Source organism: Hyperoodon ampullatus (assembly GCF_949752795.1).
Source record: "Hyperoodon ampullatus genome assembly, chromosome: 15".
Taxonomy (NCBI): domain Eukaryota; kingdom Metazoa; phylum Chordata; class Mammalia; order Artiodactyla; family Ziphiidae; genus Hyperoodon; species Hyperoodon ampullatus.
This window is the reverse complement of record NC_136928.1, coordinates 59,899,008-59,919,241: the sequence shown is the minus strand read 5'-3', so window position 1 is coordinate 59,919,241 and position 20,234 is coordinate 59,899,008. Positions and strand designations below refer to the sequence as shown.

At 43.5% G+C, this 20,234-nt stretch overlaps 1 protein-coding gene across 2 annotated transcripts in view; it reads left to right on the top strand.

The window, feature by feature from the left end:
- Positions 1-20,234, top strand: part of CRIM1 (cysteine rich transmembrane BMP regulator 1) — a gene marked incomplete at both ends in the record, with an annotated part of 206,790 nt that overhangs the window by 174,663 nt on the left and 11,893 nt on the right. For both annotated transcript variants that reach the window (XM_079721282.1, XM_079721281.1), the window contains one exon: positions 1,402-1,623. In XM_079721282.1, the coding sequence (XP_079577408.1) occupies positions 1,402-1,623 (222 nt within the window). The remainder of the gene's footprint in view (positions 1-1,401; positions 1,624-20,234) is intronic.

The window sequence follows — 20,234 nt, the reverse complement described above, 5'->3', positions numbered from 1 at the left end:
AGGAGATACAGTTACACGCTTTGGGTTCAGAGCCCAAAATAAAGCAATTGCCCCGCTTCTCAAAGAGACTCTTCTTGTCAAATCAAACTTGCTGGCTGTAGGGCGTATTCAGGAGGTGGATGGGAGGAAAATGGGACACTTAGAGCTCCTGCATCGTTGTGATAACTACGTGTATATGAAAGAGCAGACTTCATGATGTCGACTATGAGAACAGATGATAATTCTTCTGACCCTGTATCCTTTGAGAAAATGGGATTCTCTTAGAGGTTTGCTGGGTGGGACCATCGTGGCTTTTTCTAGACTCTCAAGTGCAAAGGTGGTTGGAAGTGCTCTCTTGTCAGTGCAATTGTGACATTTCTAAACTAGGAAACCTCACTAAGTAGTATTACACTTTCCTTTGTTATATCCCAGGCAGCTTTCTGCTTGAGCTTACAGCTCTCAAGTCAGTTCAGTGAATGGCAAGACCCAAAGAGATATCTGGGTTTTCTGGTGACGTTCTTTTCTGTTTCAAGTTGTTACTAGATCTGGAGACCCTCTGGTCTGTATTTATGTAGCAAAAACACACAAGTCTTGCAGATGATTTCTCTGTAGCTGCATCCTCAGGAGTGATTTACATTTCCCATCATCTTTCAGCCATTAATGTGAATGCCTGAACATTGAAGTGTTACATACAGTTTGAAAATCTGTTTGGGTATTAATTGGTTAGGACTGCGTGCGGCTGCAAGTAAGAGAAAACCCAGCTACAGTTTTTAAACAGAGGTTTCTTTTCCATACATTATGAGAAGCTTGGAGACAGATGTTGATCCCATTGATTTAGTGTCTTGGTGATATCAAGGCCTCTCTCTTACAGGTATGGTAAGGGTATTATAGCTACAGGCGCACACTCATATTCAAGGCAGGAAGAATGTGGAAGCATGTGGGTAGCTTCACATCTGCCCTTCTGTTAAGAAAGTGAAGGCTTTCCCAGAAATCCCTGATTAGCCAGTGAATCCGTTAGCCACAGCCAGGTGACATGGCCACCCCCAGCTGTGCCGGAGACTAGAAAAGGAGGGAGCAGTGGTCCCACGTGACATATCCCCCTTGTGATCCAGGTCCTCAGCCACCCCACCCCCGACCTTAAAATCAGGAGTTCGTTAAGGAAGAAAGGTAGAGTGGATATCGTGCAAGCAACTAACAGAATCTCTGCAACAGATCTTTTGTGGTCTTTGTTGTTTTTGTTTTAAAACTCCAGACCCTGCCCGAGTCAGATGTGCTGTGTCATTACTGAGTCCATTTTAAGGAGGCCCACAAAGCCCTGGTGACCGAGCGTGCTTTGTGTGGGACAGAGTGAAACTCGCTGTGTTGCACAGTGGGTGGCCCGCAGCATCTTTTTTTCTGCTGACCTTCTGTTCCTTTTTCCAGATGAACCTCTCCAGCCTTCCTCATCCCATAATGACAGCGTGCCTAGTTACTGCAAAAATGATGAAGGGGATATATTCCTGGCAGCGGAGTCCTGGAAGCCGGATGTGTGTACCAGCTGCGTGTGCATGGATAGCGTAATTAGCTGTTACTCTGAGTCTTGCCCTTCAGTATCCTGTGAAAGACCTGTGTTGAGAAAAGGCCAGTGTTGTCCCTACTGCATAGGTAAGACCAAGAAAAAAAATCCTTCCTTTCTCCCAGTGGCCACTAAATCTACATTGACAGCCATTTGCCTAGATCAGTTAATAATTTTGAAATCTGTTTTTCTGGTTGACGTGCCACATAGAATCAATGTAGTCACATCAGGCGGAGGAAAGACGTGGAGGATGTGTTCCCGAGATAAAGCATATTAAGAATAAGAAATGCTCTCTGAGGATGTCATGATGCTATAGCGCTGTCTCTCTTGGACTCCTTTGCCATTTCAGAATTTTCAGTATTGGAACTCTTCCTTCACCCTGTTACTGACCATGGTCCTTTTGCCCACAGAGAAACACCATGTCCCATATCAGAGTACACTTAGTGCCTAAGCTTGCCACTGCTTTGAGATCAGCTAAATACCAGATACTAATTTAATCCCCCAATTACTCCTCTGTCTGCTAACACTTAATTGATTCTATTTAAACCATGTGGTTGTCCGTGTGGAGGGCTTAGGGACACAGAGTGAGGCCTGAGTAACTGACAGAGCCCTCTCCTTCATGTGACCCACGGGGATACATCTTGTGAGCAGAGGACATATGTATATCAGCCCCTGACGTCTATACCAAAACTGGTCCTATGGACACAAGCCAGATGCCGTTCTGGAGTCCAGAAGGCGAGGCTCAGACAGCTGGCAGCTCTAATACAGGCACAGTCCCTGCTCCCAAGGCTCTCACTCTCTCTGATTGCTTTTGTCTCAAGTAAAGCTCATAAAGTCAAGTGAAAGACAATGACATATCTCAGTCCAGTTGTGAACCTGTAATCAGAGTTAGCAGGTGAAAAATTAGGCAAGCTGTATTAATGACAGGCATCATGCAATGTATTGTTGAAGATTTTTGCATGCTTCGTAGATGCAAGTCAGTGCATATATTTGGGGTGATGCCTGAGGAGGAGGAGAAATCCTCCGGCCACAGGGCTTTGTAACGATCCCCATAGATGAGTTGATAAATGGCGCTCAGGTGCACATCAGCCACCATTCAAGCTTATCAGGACAGCTCCTCTGGCCACTCTATGGGGCCACTTCCTCTGAAGACTTATTCTACACATTGGTATACAAGAGACGGAAAGATTTTTAAAGCATAATTTCTGGTCTCAGGAATTGTACAGAGCTTGAGTTTCTCAATGTAATGGTCAGGGAATATTAAAAATTATGTGTGAAAGATGGATTCTCTACTTCGAATAGGGTGGCTGTCTATCCAATTTATTCTTTAAACCATGCTTTTGTGAGTGAAGTGGGGACTGTTAATAATTATGTTGGGACCTGGGCTGTAGGCCAGGAGTGTCCCTAGTAAATCGGGACATACGGTTGCTGCACCTCTTAGTGACTGGAGCGTTGGGTCTGCTGTAATACCCGTAATCTTCGTAGCTCCGAAATGGAGCCAAAAATGTATCAAGGCATCCACCCAACTTACTGCTACGTGTCTTCTCAGAGAGCTGACCAACAGTCATCTGGAAAGTGGCACAGCCCTTGGTGAGACCTGAATGAAAGGTGTAACCAGGCCACTATTTCAGACCAGGGTGTTGGTGGAGGGAGGGGGAAATGTCCAGCCAGGACCACTGTATTTAAATACCAAAACTTCAGTCCTAAAGGAAACAGTTTATGAATCAACCAGGGGCACTTGGATCACAGTTGGAAACTAGGGACCAGGAGGCCTGAGAATTCTGTTACCTTCAGAGGAAAAACCCAGCAGTGAATTTCTTGTGTGTTGAAAACCCTCAAATTTAATTTTTTTTAGATAAAAAAAGTTCCTGTTGTGTTTTGCTACTTAATTGGTAAATATGTGATTAGTAAATTACTCAACTAGTAAATTTGTTTCCACGTGATAACAGTAAATCACTTCTCTTTCTCACAAAACCAGTTTAGCAAAACCAAACTTATGGAAAGAAACCTGCATATCATAGTATTCTGTGTTGTCTTTTTTTTTTTTTTTCTTTTGCCTGCATATTTTCCTATTCCAATTCCTGAATTATTTAGACCAGCAGTCCCCAACCTTTTGGGCACCAGGAACCGGTTTCGTGGAAGAGAGTTTTTCCATGGAGGGTGTAGTGTTGGTTCAGGCTGGTAGTGCAAGCGATGGGGAGCGACAGGCAGATGAAGCTTCACTCACTCACCCGCCGCTCACCTCCTGCTGTGCGGCCTGGTTCCTAACGGGCCTCAGACTGGTAGCGGTCGCAGCCCAGGGGCTGGGAACCCCTGATTTAGACCACACATTCATCTTTAGTGTGGGGAAGAAAATACCAATTTGGCCCCAATTTGTGACTTTGATTTCAAGTTAGATTGTAAGTACTTTCACTAAATTGTGGTTCATATGAGCTCATAATGATAGAGTGGAAATTTTATTTCTGTTACATCTCCCTCCACAACTACTACCCCCTCCCCTTGATGCAGGTATAACTGTACTGTATAAACCTATGACGTATCTCCTGGGGAACGTATTGGGGAGTCTTAACATTTGAAGCGTGATGCTGTGTGCTGTTGTCCTTGCATTCATCTTAGTGCTTCATACATGTTTTCTTACTGAAATAGTCATTAGGAGCCTCTGTATGCATCATACTTTTCTACAAGTAGCAAGGACCAGGTTATGTCCAAGCATTTGAAGTCAAGTTCAGTTCATGACTGTGATATGGGGATTTTCTGACTCTCCAGTTTGCTCCCTTGGCCTCTCCAGGCTTATTCTCTTGTCAGCTTCCCGTCAGTGTGGTCCCTCTGTGAGGGCCCCAAGCCTGGGCAGCACTAGTACACCTGCAGGCAGTTACTGGCGATGCCCCAGTGGCGGAGCCTGCCTCCCCATCCAGATCGTCTAGAAAAGGAAGAAGGTAGGAAGGCAGTCATTCTGCATGTCATAAAGCCCCCAGTTGCTTCTCAGCAGGCATCGAGGACCAGTGCTTTCATTGTCCCCTGTTTTAGGCTTTCTCAGTTTGAACCCAGCTCCTTATTAACCCAGATAATCTGTTCCCGGGGTCACATGTGCCTCCTCCAAGCCTACAGTGCTGACCTCACCATGGCTGCAGGTCTCCTCCCTGGGAGAATGTTCTCCCTAATCAGTCAAATACGGATCTCTGAAAACCTCAAACCTGCCTTTAATCTGGCTTCTTTTTTAGTGTTAAAACCCCTGAAGAAAAGTGTGCTTGCTTTCACCTTGTAAAGTAGCCTTTTTTCTTACCACAAGAGAATTGAAGAGGGTGATCCTACTAAAAGTAGTGTAATTACGAATGTTTGTGTTCCTTTCAGATAAATTACCAAGTCACTAAAGTGCAGTGATAATGCTTCTCTTCTGGTGTGTGAAGGCCTCATATTATGTGTGCTAATTTAATAGAATGTGTAATACAGATGTAATTAATAGGATTGATGATTAATTTTGAAAAGTGAACAGCTTTGTCTAATTACTTATAATACCCATCATTAGGGAATTCATCCTTGTCCTAGAAGGAAACTAAGTAGTAATTACCCAATCATTTTAATGGAACATCTTCTGATTCCCTAATTTTTTTATATTCCAGCTTCCTACACAAATACACACAAACTTAGATTTTATTTTCATAGGCTTTTTGACTGTAATGATGGCTTAAAGAAAGGGGAACAAGAATCAAGAGATGACTTGAATGTAGATCGGGGCGGGGGCGGGGGGAGGATAAAAGGCCTGGTGGGAATTCTAATGTGTGATAGCAGATTTGATATGTGGTTCCTTGTAAACAACAGATGCCTTCGCCATGACAGACTTCACCATGCAAGATAGCCTTGATAGCCTTATCACTGACTACATGCTGCATGCCTTTCTAACCTTTCTGGAGCAAAAAATTATTTCGGTGCTTCAGTGAGATCTTTATTCCATCACTCCTAAAGGGCAGCAAACAATTAAGCCCAAAACCCTTACAGCATCGGCACTTCCTGTGCCTGAGGGGATGCTTGTCCTGACACATCACCCTTGCTCTGATGTTTGTGTGGGTGATGCTTCTGCGAAGGGCCAGACTCTAGCAACTTCTGTCTAGCAAGGTCATCCCAGCAGATCTGCACCATGGCCAGGGGTGCACTCATTCCTGAATGTTATGTTCATAACTATTGTATTTATATTATGTAATATAAAATTTATATTATCTCTTACGAAAATATTATAAAGAAAGGCACTACCTTGATCATAAAGATCTTTCTTAATTTAATGTATGAGGTGTTCAAGCTCATATTGCTGCTACATCATACCTGTTGACTTTGGAAATGTAGATGCTCAGGTGTCCCCCCGATGAAGAGTTGCATAAGCAACTCTTGTGTTGGCCAAGTCGTAAGTATGATTCAGTGCATAGAATGTTGTTTTGAAACTTACCATTTGGCAAGCATTTTTACTTATTTGTAACCATGTGTTATTTTAGAAAATATTTGAGGTCATATATTTAGAGATATTTATGTATCAGATATTTAGATATTTTTTGGCTGGAAATCCCTGAGTCAGTGCATCTTTCTCATTTAAGTTTTTGTTGAAGGTTAGTTATCTTGGGATGATAGTTGTTTGTGTTATGTGTGTGTGTATGTATATATACACACGCATATTTATTTCGTAATTTGATGTGAACAAAGTTATGATACTCTGATTACGTGTCTTCAAGTCATCTAGTATCTTTTTTTTTTTTTTTTTGGTACGCGGGCCTCTCACTGTTGTGGCCTCTCCCGTTGCGGAGCACAGGCTCCGGATGCGCAGGCTCAGCGGCCATGGCTCACGGGCCCAGCCACTCTGCGGCGTGTGGGATCTTCCCGGACCGGGGCATGAACCTGTGTCCCCTGCATCGGCAGGCGGACTCTTAACCACTGTGCCACCAGGGAAGCCCATCTAGTATCTTTTAAGTGTCTTTAAGTATCTCATATCTTTAAGGATCTCTGAAAACAAGTTCTATTATAGATGGTACATGAAAAAATGATTTTCTTGTAGGTTGTACATCTGATTAGAGATTAGCTATTTTTTAATATTTTTATATGTCTTATATTAATATTTGAGTTAGAGCTTTCAGGTGGAGTCCAGCTGGCTTGGCACTCAGTCATGATGGTGTAATTCTGTTTCCTCTCCATAGTGATCTTTAACTAGCAAACGGTTAATAATGTTTCTTCTTGGTAGGGACCATGCCTACACTTTATATCAAGTCAGTCTATCATACCGCATTCATTTTTTGCTTAGATTTATGTTTATTTGTTTAGGTATCTTTTTAAAATTTTTATTGGAATATAGTTGATTTATAATGTTGTGTTAGTTTCTGCTGTATAGCACAGTGAATCAGTTATACGTATACATATATCCACTGTGTTTTAGATTCTTTTCCTCTGTAGGTCATTACAGAGTTTTTTTTGTTTCGTTGTTTTCAATATTTATTTAATTATTTATTTATTTTGGCTGCGCTGGGTCTAGGTTGTGGCATGCAGACTCTTAGTTGCGGCATGCAGGCCTCTTAGTTGTGACGTGTGGACTTCTTAGTTGTGGCATGTGGACTCTTAGTTGTGACGTGTGGACATCTTAGTTGTGGCATGCAAACTCTTAGTTGCGGCATGCATGTGGGATCTAGTTCCCTGACCAGGGATGGAACCCGTGCCTCCTGCATTGGGAGCTCGAAGTCTTACCCACTGGACCACCAGGGAAGTCCCGTAGGTATCTTTTCTTAGAGATAAATACAAATAGTATCTCTTTGGAACATCTGTTGATTATTGTGTATTTAACTCAGCTCAGGAATCAAACAGTAAATATTTAATTCAGCATCTCTAAGATATACAACCCACAGAACTAAATGTTGTACATTTTTAAGCCATAATGTTATGATACTGGCATCATCATTGGAACACTTTTCACAGCTGTTTCTCCAGTGTGTTTTTTTAAAATTAAAAACTTCTGTGTATTGGAAAGAGAACGTACTTTGACCCCATTTCTGGCACATTCTAGCTGTAGGTCTCAGTGGTAGGACGTAACTGTAGCTCAGTTTCCTCATCTATAAGATGGGAATAATAATATCATCCTGTGCTTCACTAAAGTGCTATGAAAATTAAGCGACGTAATATACATATATGAAAGCACTTGGTAAACAGTGAGCAGGATATGACTATATTGGCTCAGAGTTACAGCTCTCCTAACACAGGGTGCACCTGACGTGGGTAACAGGCGTCACGTGGACTCTGGTATCTCACTTTAAATATGGCATCCGCCCTTCTGCAAGAGAAAGGCCTGGATATTGCGTCCCAATGATAAGTTTTTGAAGGACGAGAATATCTGAGAGAACACTTTGGTGTGGTGTACCTCATCCTGCACACTCTTTGCTTAAATAAATAGCGCATGACAACTTCAGTCACCCTTATTGTGACCCCGGTGGAAGCAGCATGCTATCTAAGGGGTTGTAGTGCAGCTGGGTTGTGGCAGTGCCTGGCCCCAGACCTCAGCACTTCACTGTCCTCCCATACCTCTGGATGTCTCGCGGGAGAGAGAATGGAGCTCTTTTATTTTTCTGTTTGCGTTGAGAGGCTAGTCCCACTTGAGGAGTCCAAGGACTCATTGCACGGGATCCGCTATGATTCCTGGAAACAGAGGTTGTGTCATTTATAATCGGGGAGTGTTCTTGTCGGAAGGAGCCCCGGGGTGCTTCCTGCACATCCTTCAGAGCTCTCGGTTCCCGGGGCCCCTGCTCCACAGCTCCGGTGGTCACAGTTAGTGCCGAGTGATTCTAAACAAACGGGAAGGGAAGCAGGATGCTCTTCTGTGTAATGTTTAGAGAGTGTAAGACAGACGGCATTCTGGTTGTCAGGCACTGTACTAACTTTGGAACTGGTCTAAAGTTGTCCCAACGAAAATAAACAGGGTGTGATTTCAGTTTGTTTATTAGGTCCTGCCCTCCACCGTAGGAAACATCTCATCTTGCTTATCCCCTAAGCAGCTTTCTCTTCTCACTTCAGTATCCTTTCCAGGCCCTTGGCTGTGTAAACAGAAATTCAAGTTGTTCTAGTTAACTTGGGGGAAACCTCTGAGTGGCATTTCTTTATCTGGGCTCCGGCCCCATGTTCTTGTTTTAAAGACGTCTGCTGCACAGAAGGGAGGCTGGCACTGGTGTTTCCAGAGATTATTAGCAGGTGCCTTTTGCCTCTTATTTCTGCCCAGGAGGCCAGCCCTGACTGTGTACCCTCTAATGAGGGAGGAACGACCCTCTACAGCAGGATTACATTTCAGCGACAAAATGCAATCAGACCTGAAGTCAGTCTGCAGACCCACCCGGAGGCTGCTGGTGGAGTGTTCCTGACAGCTCTTGGGCTGTGACAGGATGAACCACCTCCTGTAGGTGCAGAAACTCCTCTGGTGCAGAAATTGGCCATGCTGGGCTTCTACCTCAAAGTTTTCTTAGCCTATGTAAGAGTCAGTCTTTATACTCTTTATCAAGTTGGAAATGGAATGTTTCCTTGAACTTCTATCCATGAAGTGCTTAATCAACCCATAACAGATGCTTAATACAAAGATTAATAAGTTCTATTACTGAGAAAGTCCATCCTCTTTGCATGAAGTAGGAATCAGCCAGAAGTTACTATGCTTATCAGTTTGGTGAGATTTCTCTTGGTGGAACTCAGGGAAGTTTATAATTTCTCTTATTAGCTTGGAACCCTGTGTCATCACCTGTTCTTTCCAGTATGTTGAAGAAACGTGAAAGGCTCTTTTCGCCTTTATAAAGAGACCTGGACTCCTGTCCCAGAAATAGAATAAAATAAAGCAAAAATGGGACTTTCAAGAAAAGTCTTAAAACTGTGGTCAGATCTGCCTTTACAGCAGTTAAGACATTGTAGAGTTTGGGGTTTCTGAGCACAGGCCACCTGTTCTCCTTGCTTGGCCCTGCCATAAACCTTTCTCTGCTAAAAAAAAAAAAAAAAAAAAAAAAAAAGAAAAGACATTATATGGAAGTAAGAGTCAGCCTACATGGCAACATTTGTCTCAGTTTTTTCTTTTTATATAAGTGAATTAAGAGCAGATGTTTTATTTATTAGAAGCTAAAAGTTGTAAGATAAAGTATGCAATTTTTGAGGTTAATCAATAAAGTCTTTTTTGCATTTTTAGGCAAAAAACTCTAAACATTTGCTGATAAAATGACTGTGTATTAGATCTCTGCCTCACTGAAATTGCCTAGGCCACCTGCGTCTGTTTTTAGTAAGACTTCAGTTGAGTTCCGCTTTTATATTCTCTTCCAGCCTGTGGAGGTCCAGCGAGCCAGCACGTTCAAAATCAGTCGTCCTCTTCTATGTCTGCAAATCTCTGTCCACTTCTTAGTGACCTGCTTGCTTATTTGCTCAGATTCCTTCTTCATTCTGATTTCTGTTTGTCTCCACTTTATGTAAAAAAAAGTAAAAGCTGGTTTCTCAAACAGGAGGCACCCACGTTCCATTGATCCTCCATCATGGAGTTTGTGCCCTGAATGTGCCCAACTTGGGATATAAAAATACAGAGGATATCACGAGGCCAGGGATCACAGTGTCTTGTCAGCTAAGAGAAAATAAAGTATAAGGTAATAGTAGCATCTCATTCCTTTGTGGGAGTTAGAGAGTATTTGTAGTGCATTGTTACAGTCATAAGCCAAAATTTTAAAAAGCACTTCCTCTATACTTACCCAAGTCAGCCGTGTCAGTGGAAACACTTGGCTGCCTTTCTCACTCTCTCTTCTAAGTCTTGTGTTACCCATAGTGTACCTGGTACCTTTCTCCACCTGCCTAAATGACTGCACGAAAGTTTTCTTTAAAATCTCTCGAACCTCAAACTTAAACTGATTTGAAGTATAATATTACTAGCAGGGCCTGCAGTTTGCACAATTTTTTTCAAATCATTTGGCACATCTGTTTTGAACTGAAATCACACAGAGCTGAGGAGATCCTCTGGATCCAGGAGCATCTCCCCGAGGGCAGAGACCCCCACCTGCCTTGTGCACCACTGCACCCCCAGTGTTTAGAATGGTGGTCTCTACAGCAATGTGCAGAGAGAACGAGCACCCACTGCACAACTGCGCTGGATTGTTTTGCAGTGGGACTTACTCTGAGAGTAAGAGCTGCATTTACTTTCTTGGCCACGAGCATCCCAGAGTAAATGACTTTCCAGGTCTCTAAATAGTACGTTGGAGATTTGGAAGAACTGATGCAATTTCTAAAGCTGCCGAACTTCCTCCCCGGAAGCTACTCCCACACCAAGACGCTGACTTCATGGCCATCACAACCAGAGTTAGAACCTGAACTATCTATGCAGGAACATTGTCTCCTGGTAGGAGCGGAAAAGCCCAACTGTAATGTAGATTCTAGTGGATTTTAGGTTTTAAAACCTTTCACAGAGCAAAGGGGGTGGGGAATCTGGAAATGCCTTCTTTTCATCATGGTCAGATTCAGAGCAAGGCCTGAGCTACTACATCAGTGACTCCTGAAATAATTGGATTTTTATAGAGGAAGAAAACGACATGATTCTAGTATCCGGGTTTTACTGTTAATTAGCTTTATGGTGTAATTAGTAAAATAGCTCAAGAGTAAAAGCAAAGTCCAACTTTTAACAGCCTGGTAAGCCTCTTCTTATCTTAAAAAGTAAGATAGCGAGGTTCAGACAGGTGGAGAGGTCAGCTCGAAAGGAGTTAACATTTCAAGGCCTTTCCACTTCTTCCTCAGCCCTTTCAGATAACCAGAATTGAGGAAAAGGAAAAAAAGAAAAAACCACGCTGAGTTTTCCAAACTCTATCACTGAAAGAGATCACATATTTTTATTGTAGTCAAACATGGTGCAAGATAATATTGCTTCTTTTTGAATCCAAAAATATAAGACATATGTCTGAGCGCTGCAGGAGTTAAATGGCTGGCCTGCCTGAGGAGCTATGGGCATGAGTGCTCCAGGCCCTTGACACACGATGCTGAGAATGACGCAGCAGTAAACCTCCATCCTTTAGCAGGGAGGGACTTTGTTTCTGATAGAGGCCAAAAGTCATTTCAAGCCGATCTGATGGATAAGATAGAGGCCAGAGCTGAGGGAACCAAATACCAAAGCTGATCTAAACCCAGGAGTGGCCATAAAATAGTGACCGTCTTCCTTGCCTGTTTCAAAATTTGGCTCTGGATGTCATTGCAAAAGGAAAATTCCAAAGCCGTGTGAAGCAGGGGCAATATCGCCAGAGTACGTTTATAGCCCTCAACAATGACTGTGTAGAAAGGGATCACATGTGTTTGGGTATGTAACTCCGGATGTGTTTGTTTTAAAAATGAACCTTATTATATTAGTGTCATACTTCATATTTTCCTTGGAACATTCTTCTCGAATCCTCTTCCTTGAGAGGAGAGAGGAGTGTTAAATAGAAATCTGCCTGAGAAGAACCACAAGTCCTCAATAACCACTATATCTCCATTCCTTGATAGGATTGTGCAGATGTCTGATGCAGTCGGTTGAAGGGTAATCTGCCTCTGAAGGCAAAGACCTTGAGCCCCAACAAATGTAAGGGGTAGGAAGTCTAAGTGCCCATTCTCCAGAGTCAGTGAGGAGTAACCACTTTTGTTTGTGTGGCCCAGATCCTTACCCAGGAACATGGAGCTCTCTGAGGTTATCCCACTGGGGACGAGGCAGGCAGACAGTGTGCGGGGACTGTGGAGGTGTGTGTGGTTTCCATCCTGGCCCTGCCACTTCCTAGCCATGCGTTTTGGGCAAGTTACTTATTCTCCCTGTGCCTTGGTTTTCTGTGGAATTCAAATAACACCCTGTTCCATCGGCCTGTGGAGAGCATGTGGAATTGACTTGTGAAAAATGCTTGGTTAGGGTGGTCCAGTGGTTAAGACTCTGCTGTCACTGCCGAGGGTCCGGATTCAATCCCTGGTCGGGGAACTAGGATCCCACAAGCCATGTGGCACAGCCAAAAAAAGAAAGAAAAAATGCTTGGTTAGCACCATGCCCAGTACATAGTAGGCAGTCAGTAAGTGGAAGTTATGATTATCATTAGGTATTGAAGAATAAACCTAATGTCACTGTCAGCATAAGCAACCAGTTGGAGTGATGAATACCACAGTGAGAATGAAATGGACAGCCCACTCGATAACCAAATATAAACTGTTGAGGTTACTTTTAGTTGAACAGTTCCCCCATCTCTATTTCTGCATCCCTCTTCAGCCTTAAAGCTTAAAATGCTTTTATATGGATTTTCAATTAGACTATGCTGTTTTCCCCCCAAAACTACAATGACTTCATTAGTTTATTATTTAGAACCGCAAATTGGGTAGATTAGCCACCATGTCTCCCTGTAAACCAAGTCATTTCTAAAATTTTCTGACAGAGCTTTCTCAGATTGACCCAAATGTGCCATGGGAGGAAGTGGTCCATCCAGGAAAAGAAATGAGCATGTAAGAAATAGGGGCACCGGCATTTGCAGCAACATGGATGCAACTAGAGATTATCATACTAAGTGAAGTCAGACAGAGAAACATAAATACCATATGATCTCACTTATATGTGGAATCTAAAATATGGCACAAATGAACCTATCTACAAAACAGAAACAGACTCACAGACATAGAGATCAGACTTGTGGTTGCCCAGGGGGGCAGGGGGGAGGGAGAGGGATGGACTGGGACTTTGGGGTTGGTAGATGCAAACTATCATATTTAGAATGGATAAGCAACAAGGTCCTAATGTATAGCACAGGGAACTATAGTCAATATCCTGTGATACACCATGACAGAAAAGAATATTAAAAAAGGATGTATAGGGCTTCCCTGGTGGCACAGTGGTTAAAATCCACCTGCTAATGCAGGAGACACGGGTTCAAGCCCTCGTCCGGGAAGATCCCACATGCCGCGGAACAACTAAGCCCACGTGCCACAACTACTGAGCCTGTGCTCTAGAGCCCACAAGTCACAACTACTGAGCCTGCGTGCCACAACTACTAGAGCCCACGTGCCTAGAGCCCATGCTCCACGAGAAGCCACTGCAATGAGAAGCCCGTGCACCACAACGAAGGCCCAACACAGCCAAAAATAATTAAATTTTAAAAAAAGGATGTATAATGTGTATAACTGAGTCGCTTTGCTGTACAGCAGAGATTGACACAACATAGTAAATCAATTATACTTCAATTAAAAAAAAAAATAGGGGCACCGGGATCCATCAGTCAACTGAAATTCACAGCATACTTTCAGGCCTCTGTTTAGATCATGCTTTTCAGATGAAATTTGGTCAAAAGAAAAGATGCTTCTATAAAGCCTCATTAACTAGAATCTAAGTAATAAAATCTAATCTAGTCTAATCTGGGCCACAGAGCAGCCACCCCAGAAAAAATTAGTCAAGGCTTTTACAAAAAGGAGTCCTCATTTATTTCACATGAAAATTCCACAGAGTGTGGTGACCAACCCATGTCTTAAATGTGGCTTTGTTTTAAAGCATGTTTGAAGAAACAAACTTGACTTATGAAATATATTGATACTGCGACTCAGACTGATCAGATGTGGAGATATCACGAAAACTGTTGCCGACTCTGAAATGGGGCTTGTCATGGATTGAAGTCCACGTCCTCAAGCCAGCCGACCCTGACATAAAACGTCCAGTGCTAATTGTGGCTCAACCCTGGTCACACATTGGATCCAGCTTGGCCTCCACCTGAAAAAGCTGGATAGCCAAACAGTTGTCCACTGTTCCAGAGAGGCCCAGGCACAATTGAGGCCACATGAAGAGGGCTCTGTGTATTCCTGGGAGGGTAAGAAAGGGAGCTGTTAGGTAGAGCTCAAGGCAAAGAATGTGGGCTTTGCAGTCAGATGGAGCCAGGAGGAGATGCCGGCTCCACTGCCTAATGGCTTGGTTACATCAGGTTCCTTCCCCTCGCTGAACCTGAGTTTCCCCAAGAGTAGGATAGACAGCCCTACCTCAGAGAGTTGCCATGAGGCTGAACCATGTGAGGCTCTTGAGCACAGCGCCTGGGTACCATGGATGCTCAGCAGATGCTGGTTCTCTTCTTCGGTGCTTGGCCCTAGATCCTTCTTTCAGAACCATCCCTCTTGCCTCTACCATCTGCGTCCTCTGACCTCCAGTCTATAAGGAGATCAGCTGTGAGAGTGCTGATCATGCAGATCTGAGATCTTGCTGTGGTCCAGCTGAGCTCTGCACACGAGCCTAAACACTGGTTTTAGACTTCTGGGCAGACCTTGAGATACCTCATTCCTATAATCAGGTCCCTTTACAAGGTCTTTTTGGGGCCACTGGTCCCTTTTGCCCTCTCTGCCACCTCCAGCGAGAGACTCATTCTTTCGGGCCCTGCTTTCAACCAGCGATTGATTGGCATCTGCCTCTGTGCTCTACCCACCCCTCCCCCACCCCCAGTTGTTTAAACCTGAAAAGATAGCTTCCTGATCTCAAGTCGGAGTTAATTCCGTTGAAAATGAAGTGAAGTTGAAGGTGAGATGTTTCCACGGTAGTCTGATGAGGAGAGCTTGAATGGAATAGAGCTAACTTGGTAGAAGCACCTGGAAGTTGGGTCCATGGTGGTCAGCCCCTCCCTGGAGGGGAAGAGCTTCGTTATGGCCCCTGAATCTCCTGGGGCCCCACTGATCAGACTCCAGCTCCACAGCTGTGTGCAGAGTCTGCTGCAGTATCTCTGTGCGGCTCCCACTGAATGGGTTTCACTGTTTCTTTGTCATATTGCTGCACTCGATTGAACTCTTAATCTTCATTGAATTTAGAAAAAGATTTATTTTTGTAACAAAATCAAATGAGAAACTTCAATTTCATCTAATATGTCGTCGAAGTTCTTGGTTCAACCTACTGTCTCCAGGACATCCAGAGTAGTTACTCTCTCTCTTTTATCATTTTATAAATACTCTTTGGGACAGTGATCTCATACAATTACTGGATGAGTAGTTGCATAGACACTACATTATGCTGTAGCTCAGCATTTGCTCTCTGGCATGTCTTCTGTGGTTTTATTTTCTTGCAGACCATTGAAATTCTTCAGAGTGGGTCAGTGGCATTCAGAAAGCACCACACCACCTGACCAGGTTCTTTAGAACCAGGTTCAGACTAAGCTTTTGTGTGTGTGTGTGTGTGTGTGTGTGTGTGTGTGTGTGTGTGTGTGTAGGGGATGGGAGGGGAGGTTGATCATGCACATACCTGTTTGAAATCATCATTTTAATATTGTTGCCTTATCAAGAGTAACTCATATTCATTGCAAAAGAAAAGTTAAAGAGAAAAATTCACCCTTGATTCTAAGTTACTGTTAACATTTTCGTTTCTTTCCAGACCGTTTTAAATTTTCCACTTTACGTGGTTGAACTTATACTATACATGATGCATTTTAACAGCTGCATAATATTCTCTTCTATGATTGTATCGAGTCATTAAAATATCCCATATTGTTGGACACAGGTTTTTTTCCCCCAATATCTTGCTATTATAAATAATATTGTGATGAACATCTACATAAACAACTTACTTTAGGCCTTTTCTAATTATTTCCTTGGGATAGCTGACTAGAAATAGAATTATTGGATCAAAGAAGTATAATGTTTTTAAGGATACATGAGGGATACTGCCAGTTTTGCCTGTTACCCCACATTCTCACCACTGGTGACTAAAATGTGTTCCCTTTTACCTTGTTGAGCCCCAAATCAGTTCTATCCTAGAGGCAACTTCATGGTCATGTTCACACAGAAAGGCTAAGAGTTTGAAGGTCAACTGCTGCAGCTCTGATTGACCCATTGGAATATCTGGTTTGATAAGGCTTGACCAGGTCCTTGACAGGCTCACCAGCTGTTTATTTGTTAAAGCAGGAAAGTGACTCATATATTGGAATTACCTCGGCATCACCTCCCATTGCAAGAAACAGGGTTGTCCTTCACACCTCCACCCCCCTCACTGTCCATATCCTGACCGCTGTTTCTCAGTAATAGCTCTCAAACCTAGCCTTGCCTTTCCACCTCCACCTCTGCGTTAATCCAGGCCTGTAACACATCCCGGTGAACAGCGTCCCCGTCTTCCTAACCCTGTTTAGTCTTCCACATTGTCATATTCCAGAGTTCTCTTCTTGAAGACAAAGCTGATACGGCCCGTCCCCTCCACTGCAGGAAGGCTCTAAATCTGTCACTGTTCTTCAAGGCCCTTTACAATCTGATCCCAACTTCATCTCCAGCCATCCTGCATGTGGCCCTCACACCTCTCACTGCCGTTCCAACATGGCAAACTGGTGGATGCACCACCGTCTACTTGCAGTGTCCTTCCTTCCAGCTTCTTTATCTTCTATTCATCCCTCGAAGTAAAACTAAAGCACTAAATCCTGGGTGAAGCCTCTCCCAGTTCCCCCAGCAGACAGGTGCTTCACCCTCCATGCTGTGTTGTCCAACTCCACATTGAATTCACAGCACTGTGGCTGCTGCGTGGTACCTGGTGAGAGTCCTGGTCGCCAGCCTGTCTCCACCACTTCTGCTCAGTCCTCTGGGTCAGGGTCCTGGTCCTGCCTTTTTTCCCATTGATGATAAAAGTTTGTAGAATAAGTGAATGAATGTCTTTATAATGTTTAACACATAATTACTATTTTTAATATCTTAATTTTATAGATAGTTTTAACTTCACAAATATTAGCATTGATTTAATATCTTAAGATGTAATAAGTGTTTTTGCCTAGATCTTAAGAAAATACAGACCAGTGCTTGGCCTTGACTTGAATATCTTTTATTACGAAGTCCTCATCCTTTTTTTTTTGTTTGTTTTTTTACTTTTATTTTTGTGGTTTGGGGGAAATTTGACAAATATACCCTCTTTCCTGGCAAAGGAAATTTTTATTTCCTTTTTTTAAATAAATTTATTTATTTTATTTATTTTTGGCTGTGTTGGGTCTTCGTTGCTGCACATGGGCTTTCTCTAGTTGCGGTGAGAGGGGGCTACTCTTCGTTGCGGTGTGTGGGCTTCTTATTGCAGTGGCTTCTCTTTGTTGTGGAGCACAGGCTCTAGGTGCGCGGGCTTCAGTAGTTGCAGCACACGGGCTCAGCAGTTGTGTCTCGTGGGCTCTAGAGCGCAGGCTCAGTAGTTGTGGCACATGGGCTTAGTTGCATATGGGATCTTCCCGGACCAGGGCTTGAACCCGTGTCCCCTGCATTTGCAGGTGGATTCTTAGCCACTGCACCACCAGGGAACCCCCCTCATCCTTTCTGTGCCTCTTTCTCATTCCCTTCCTCCTCTTCTCTAAGAAGAGAACTGGCAAAATGCCTGTGGGAGGAAAAGCACAGGAGAAGGTGATGGACAAGATAGGGTGGGGAGTGTAACCTTCTCTTCTCCCAGGTCCTTGCACAGTGATACGTTACTCAAATTTTATGCTGTGACATTGGTTCATCATATGAGCTGTTACAAGGTTTATGTGAAATATAATCAGTAGTATTGCCTTATGAAGAAATTGTTTTCTTTCATATAAAGAATTCTCTGCATAATAGACTCTAGATTTGATGGCAAATCTAATGTCCTCAATGACGTGTTGGCTCAAGGTCAGTATATTACTTGAATTAAGTTCACTATATGATTCTACTCATCCATTTGACATGTACATTTTGGGTATCTTAATGAAGTCACCTCCTCTAAGGATTTCAGATTAGCAAAAGCTTCTACCATGAGTTTGGTGTGAAAGCCTCCAAGTGAGTTTTTAAGGTTAACATTCAGTGCACCAGAACCCTTTCTGTGGAACACTCACAAATACAGTGAAGTACATTTTTAAATAGACAATGAAAAAGAATTTCTGCTTACAACTAGAACTTTCTGTGATGGCTTAATATCCCTTGCTGAACATCAAGCAACAGTAATGAGAGAAATAATGAAAATGCATTGGGAAACATTATGCATTTTAACACTAGACATAGAGTCCTTTCCATGCTTACTTATAACACTCCACGATGGACCAAGACATACCTTTGGAAACACAAAATCCTATAGTCATAGGACATTATTAGTGCCATTTAGTCAGGGGCATATGCTTGAGTAATTGTTAAGAAGAGAATGTGGATTCCAAAGACAGATATTTCTGCCTCTGACCCTCCTCTGGAAAAGCTCAACAGGAAGCTTCATGTTAGGTCTTTACAGAGTGGTTCCAGCCGCCTGGGAGCGCTTGGCTGCAGAGGCTGGGGTCCTGACGCCCTGCATGTAGATGTTCCTCATTGCCCCTCAGGCATTGTGGGTTCTGTCCTGTGTGCCTGGGCAGTGAATACTGCCCCTCTCAGAGCTTCCAGGGTGCCTTCCAGGGAGAAGACACCACTTCTTTCCTAAGGAACTTTCCTTCCAGATGCCTTTATCGTTTTTCATTTACTAGTGACCAGTGGTGAATGGAGCTGCCCATAGAATCTGAGCATAAAATTTCCCCAGCTTTGTAGGAGTCATCCAGTTATCGGCCTGGCCAGTGACAGGGAGGGGCTGCCCCACCCCCATCCTGTGTTTCTCCGTTGATTGGCCCCATCGCTGCTTTGCTGGGCATTGGGCCTCACTCTGAGCTGTAGAGGGAATGTGACCACTAGTAAGTTCAGAGAAATCAGGAGAAGGTGTTGAATCAAAGAGAAAGGAACTTTCAAGGAAAAGGTTGGGAGAGGGAAGATGTGAGGATGGTAGGAGAGAACGGAGAAAAAAGATAAGCAGAATGTGTTAAGCTGTAAATTCTTATACATAAAAAATAGCTCTTAAAAATATATTGTTCTCGGGCTTCCCTGGTGGCACAGTGGTTGAGAGTCCGCCTGCCGATGCAGGGGACATGGGTTCGTGCCCCGGTCCGGGAAGATCCCACATGCCACGGAGCGGCTGGGCCCGTGAGCCATGGCTGCTGAGCCTGCGCATCTGGAGCCTGTGCTTCGTAACGGGAGAGGCCACAACAGTGAGAGGTCCTCGTACCGCAAAAAAAAAAAAAAAAAAAATATATATATATATATATAGTTCTCAAGAAGCATAATTTGCTGGGGAAAAAAATGGATTGAAATGAAGTGAGGTTGTTTTTGAAGTAGGAATGTCCTCGTTACTGAGAGGGAGATCCATCCAGCATCCCTGAAAAATGAAGGAAATGGTTATCTCAGTGCTGATTCCCTTCTGGGAGAGCACAGGCGGCCTGCCAGTTCCCTGCGACAGACCATTGTCATTCCTTATCATCGCCCTGCATCATTTACACAGAGATTAACTGGAGATGGGAATTTCTTCAGTTGTTTCTATAAGTATACTCAGCTGGACTTTTTCTTTCTTTCCATGGAACAGAACCTCTGATCCTGTCTCCCTACCTATTTGTATTTCAGTTTTAGTTTCTTCATGTGGTATGTTCAACAGCCATGCGATGATTAAGTTTGTATATTTTGCAATGACAGTCTAATGACTCTTGGCCAATGGGTATCATTCCCAGCTGGTTGTTATAGTTACCACCTGTGTCAGCCTCAGTGGCCCTTGATCAGGTTCAGGCCACAAGATGAGAGTTCAGAGGCTTCCGCTGAGCAGAGGAAAACAACAGTAGGGACTGGGGAGGCGGAAGTTTTACCCAATTCTGGGAATCCTAGAGCATGTTGCGATTGTGTAGAGCTTTTCCCCTTCATGTCTCAAGTATGATGAGAAATTGTGTTTGTCACATGGAGCGACTCC